At 42.5% G+C, this 5692-nt stretch overlaps 1 protein-coding gene across 1 annotated transcript; it reads right to left on the reverse strand.

The window, feature by feature from the left end:
- Positions 1 to 1048: 1048 nt before the first annotated feature.
- DEFB135 (defensin beta 135) lies at positions 1049 to 3008 on the reverse strand. Its single transcript, XM_030884646.1, has 2 exons — positions 2951 to 3008; positions 1049 to 1224 (listed from the first exon to the last, which is right to left on the reverse strand). The coding sequence occupies exons 1-2, from the start codon at positions 3006 to 3008 to the stop codon at positions 1049 to 1051; spliced, it is 234 nt and encodes a 77-aa protein (XP_030740506.1).
- Positions 3009 to 5692: the final 2684 nt, after the last annotated feature.

Below are 5692 nucleotides of genomic sequence, written 5' to 3' on the forward strand. Positions count from 1 at the left end.
CGAATTCCCAGGAGCAGATCAACACAGAGATCCAAGTAAGAAAAGCATGAAAGAACTTATGTGAGGTCCCATAAACCTGCAGAAAGTTTCTCAGGAATGGGAAACAATTAAAATGGAATGATTTAAGGTGGACCAGATGAGGAAGCACAACCCAGTACAACTCTATTGCTCTTCATAGGTCTGATAAAATTTATACATTTAAAAAAAATACAAATAACCCCCCATTGAGTAGACTCACTGATCGATTTTTCAGAAGTAGACCAAAGGCCTGTTTTCTGAAGCACCTCTAGATGGACTCGAACTTCCAAACTTCCAGCTAACAGGGCAGCACACTAATTATTTTCACCACCAGGCACTTAATAAACCACAGACTTCTATTAACTTAGAAAAATTAAGTATGCCCAAGTTTAAGCTATTCTGTTCTAAAACATGAATGGAACAATTGGCCCCACAATGGTAGACACCTGAAAAATAGAAGGAAAGAAAAGACTCTATTTGTTTTATTTAATGCATAGGAAGGAATCACCAGTATATGTACTACGTATTCCAGCCTAACGTAAGACAGGAAAATGTGTACTACCTGGTTTTGTTTTTATAAAGTTCAAAAGCAGGTAGCATGGACCATGCTCTTGGATGTTAGGCTAGGGATAATCCTTCATGTGGGTAAGGGAAGTACAATGGGATTTTATAATGTTCCGGTCTTTTACTGGGTGTAAGTTATATGGGTGTCTACAATGTGTTCACTTCAAGCTGTTCAGTTATGATTTGTGTACTTTCTAATTTGCATATTAGACTTCAATAAATGTTTTTTAAACAAAGCTTCTAAGAAAGAAATAATAAATACAAAGAAAAAATCCTGAAGACAAGGCATGTAATTAGGTCATTTTCATGTTCAAGACAATGAGGATCTTTGAATAAAGAGAAAAAACACAAGAAACACAGGCACACTGATTATAATATAATTATAAACACAGGCAAAAGACCTTGTTTTAATGAGAAAATGCAACCAAAAAGCCACTGGGTTCCTGGTGGAAATCGGTAGTAGTCTTCATGACAGTGTCCCAATTTGTACAGACACATATCTTTTATTGATGCAGCACAGATGTGTAGTATCACACAAAATATGAAAGATTTCATTTTTGTAACAATGTCTCTTGCAAATACCTTTTGTTCGCCAGCATGTACTAAAGAACTTTCTTATGTAAATATTTGGTCCACTTCTCACTGTCAGCAGATACAAAAGAGAAGAAAGGGGAAAGAAGTACAATTAGTGCCCTGCAGGGTGTGTTGCCATGCATAAATTAGATTGAACGATATACTTTCCAACATTTTGAAGACAAATTAGACAGAACAAAGATATCCTGAACTTGATGGCTGGCCCTTTTCCAGCTGCTGTTACTTACTCTTCAAGGACCATGCCTCTAGCTCCTCTGGTCCCCACCCAGGTGAGTCAGTAAACAACGATATGCATGTAATACATCCCGCTGGAGACTGTGCTATGCAAAGAACTATTCAGAACTCAGAATGATCCCCGAAGTCTGCGGAGGCCATCAGGAGGCATACAGTGTCTGGGATCATTAATTTGTGATTACCAAAATGCCAACTTGAAGAACAAGAGCCCTGAAATAGAATTGTCCAAACGTTGCCCTGCATTCCCAATAGCATGTTCTCTGACTTTTTGGAAGCACCTTACAGCCTGCCTTAATCATAGGCTAACCGAAAAGGCCTCATGAAACAATGCTGGAGGGGGGAGCGGGGAGGGAGGGGAAAAATGAGGACCTAATGTCGGGGGGTTTAAATGGAGAGAAAATGTTTTGAGAAACTATGTACAAATACGCTTTACACAATTGATGTGTGTATGGATTGGGACAACAGTTGTATGAGCCCCTAATAAAATGTTTAAAAAATAAAAATAAAAAAATTAAATACATAGAACATAGACCTAAATCTACTACTAGGATTTTATCTCACCATAAGACTGTGAGATCCCTGGATCTGGGAGCTAAAGAGGAGATGCAGGAGGCACTTAAAAGGGTGAAAGTAGCTCTGAGTCATCCTACTGAATCAGCCACACTCAGGCCCTTCTCAGTAACTACCCTATGGGACTATGTGTTGGGTTTTTGTGATGTGAGAATAATCCATATGGTATGACCATTAGTAAAGAAAACTTTCCCGCCTTGTGCCCATCAGCCCTGGGACACCTCTATGGAGGCCAAGGAACCTAGTGGAAACACAGTGCAAAGTGTCCCGAGATACTGCCGTCCAGATCCTCAATTGTATCTCTGAGGTTTTCACTGTCTCCTGCTTGACCTTGTGAAACCTTCTGTGGTAGGAAATAAGATCTTTCTGTAATTCCCAGAAAATCACAAGCAGAACAATTATAAGAACTTCCGCGTTAATGGACCCTTCTCTGTATTATCAAGCCGCTCACTTCTGTCCAGAGAAGATAAATTCTAATCCCTCAAAGTACTATTTCAGAGGGTCCCACCCTGTGTTGATTAAATACAGTATAACAAGCAGCTCTGCTTTAGGGTTCAACTCAGCATTAAATTTGCCTTGACTTCTTGTAAAAGTATACAAAATCACATGGGTCTCTGACAAGAGAGGGCAAGTTCCCAAAGTCCATCCTCTCCTCAAAATCCTCTCCTTCCCTCCTTGCTCTGCCAAACTTCTGCCAATGCCACTTGTTCAACTTTCCCTGAAAAGTCACAGGCTCCACAGGTCAAAGTCCAAACCAGTCTCTGCTCTAAATGACATCACTGCCTATTATGTGTCTTGAGCATCTTCTACTCATTCCCTCAAGCAGACCCTGCCCCACCCAAAAAATGCATTTCTGCTCTGAGCCCTCCTAGTTCAGCTTCTTCTGCCCAAGTCCCACAACTTCTTTTCAGCCTTGCATCCCTTTCCCTTAACTGTTCAAAATCCCACAGACAAGGGGATTCCATTTTACCTGGTGGAATTTGGGAGAGCAAGACAAGAATCACAAGGACCAAGAGTAAGCTCTTCATGGTGGAACCAATCAGCCAAGAGACAACTGAGAATCTCAGGCCAGTCACTCAAGACGTAGCTCTGGAGAGATGGGCAGCTGGCTAGTGAACCTTTCAAGAACAGGAACACTTGCTTGCTCCACTGAGCAGTCCAATAAACTAAAGCTCTGCCTCTGAATGTGACACCTCCCAACCGAAGTCCCCTTACTAGGTGCCAACACTGCCAATTTCAATTATATTATGGGAATATTATGATAGGGTGCTGGCCAGACTTCATGGCACACCAGTTTGACAAATGCCTATAGTGGGCCGAAAACTACAAGACTAATTTACAGAATAGATGAAGGGTTTTCGATCATCGTTTTGAGTTTCACAAGAAAAAGCAAAAAAAGGCGGGGGGACAGAGCAGATTTTATCCTCCCCGGGTTAAAAGCAGGGAACATGAACATGTTCAAGGGAGATAAATGATCCCCACAAGCTAGCACATATCACAAAAGGCAGCAACAGAGCGCACCCATATTTTCCTGACTCCTCCATCCAGAAGTGCTTCCTTCAAGGCTGGCTGGAGGCTCAGCCCATTCACCTCTTGGGGTACCTGCCTTCCCCTCTCATGCATCCTTTCCCTCTCTCGTGCACTCGGTGTTCAGTAGTGTACTTTTCTTCTCCCAGACATGGGGCACAGGCTCTGAGGGCCATGGTCCTTTTGGCCTTAGCTCATGAGTTCTTTATAAGGAGTTGGGGAGCGGAAAATAGTAATCAAGCTGAGGGAGGGGCTGATATTAGGCTGGGTGAAAGGGCTGCGGGCTGCCCAGCTTTCTGCCAAGAAAGTCTGTCCCTGATATTAAAGTTGATATTGCCAATTAGGTTATATTTCAGAGAGGGGCCCTGGTGGCATACTGGTTACTCACTAGGCGGCTAACCACAAGGTCAGTAGTTCAAAACCACCAGGCATTCTGAGAAAGAAAAAACAAGACTTTCTACTCCCGTATGAAGTTAACAGTCTCAGAACCTGGCAGGGGCAGTTCTACCCTGTCCTCTAAGATCACAATGAGTCAGTATCAACTTGATGGTAGTGAGTTTGATTTTAGTTTGGTTGCATTTCAGATCATCATTTTGTATTTAACAATTTAAACAACTCACCAAACCTCCCAATAGCTTGCCCTGTCACCCTTCTTATTTTCTCTTCTCCCTCTTGTAGAATGTAATCTTCCCCTTCACCTTAGTTAACTCCTCTCTACCCTCTAGTTTGTTGCTTCCCCTTCTTGCCCTGTCTCTCCCATCCCTGGTAACCATCAAAGTCCTTTTCTTTTCCTGAGAAAACTTTTACCTTGTAAGGTAGTTAGTTTATTGTGCCAACCTGACCGATAAACACATGTGGAGTTAATTGAAGGGCGGAGGGATAAATGGCTTGGTGAGCCTCGCCTTTCCAGTTCTCGGGTCTCTTGCTTTCAGATGGTCGGACCAGGGTGCAGCTGGCTGATCCAGTTTCTTGCTTCAGCTGGAAAGGCTCATTTCCTGCAAGACATCCCAGAGGAGAAGCCACATGGACCTACCCTGATGCAGCCCTGGGTGCTGGAGCAGCCATGTGGAGACCCCTGCCAGCGCTGAGATGCTTATACATTCACTGACTCAGCTTTCCTCCTGCAGTCAGCATCATTGTGTCTGTTTTGTGAGATGGAGGAGGACTTTGGGGATTGGTGTTGGACATATGGGTTAATGGCTAAATGTTGGACTTGTGGGCTTGGGCAGTACTGGGTTGGGATGTTTTCTTGATGTGCACTTAACCTTTATATAAAACTCTCTCTTATACATGAGTTTCTGCGGATTTGTTTCTCTAACGTGCCTAGACGAATATACCTTGTAACAATGGTCTTATATAAAATTTAACCTTTTGTGATTGACTGACTTCACTGGCCATAATATCCTCCAAATCGATCTCTGTCGTGCGGTATTTCAGAGTTTCATCATTAATCTTTAGTACATGTAGTATTCTATTGTGTGTATGGACTAATGTTTATTCATCTATTCTACTTATGGGCATTTAGATGTTTCCGTCTTCTTGCTATTGTAAACAATGCTGAGATAAATGTGGATGTGCATATACCAGTCCTTGGTGCATAATGGGTGAAGGGACTGCTGTGTCAAACAGCATCGCTATTCGCAGAGTTTGAGGAAGCATCATACTGAGTTCCACAGTGGTTGTACCATTGTATAATCCCACCAGCAGTGTGTGAGGTTTCCAATCGCTCTGAAAAGCTCTTTCTGTTTTAACTTTGTTCTCAATGCATTGAATCTGGTAAATGTGCTGCACAAGACCTCTTTAAAATATTGAAAAACAAAGGTGTTACTTTGGGGGCTAAGATGTCCCTGATCCAACCCATGGTATGTTAATTGGCCTCATCTGCACATTGAGAGTTGGAAATTGAATAAGGAAAACTGAGAAGGAATTGATGCGCTTGAATTATGGGACTGCCAACGAATATTACAAGTACCACCGACTGCCAAAACAACAAACAAACCTGTCTTGGAAGAAGTACAGTCAGGAGCTCCTTAGAAGCAAGGATGGTGAGACTTCCACTTACATACTTTGAACGCATGTTGTCAGGAGAGACCATTCCCTGAAGGATGTCATGCTTGGTAAAGTAACAGGGCAGTGAAAAAGAGGAAGGCCTTCCACCAGATGGACGGACACAGTGGTTGAATAG

The sequence above is a fragment of the Echinops telfairi genome, unplaced genomic scaffold, assembly GCF_000313985.2.
Source record: "Echinops telfairi isolate 266 unplaced genomic scaffold, ASM31398v2 ScPeMD7_9;HRSCAF=40, whole genome shotgun sequence".
NCBI classification, from domain to species: Eukaryota; Metazoa; Chordata; class Mammalia; order Afrosoricida; family Tenrecidae; genus Echinops; species Echinops telfairi.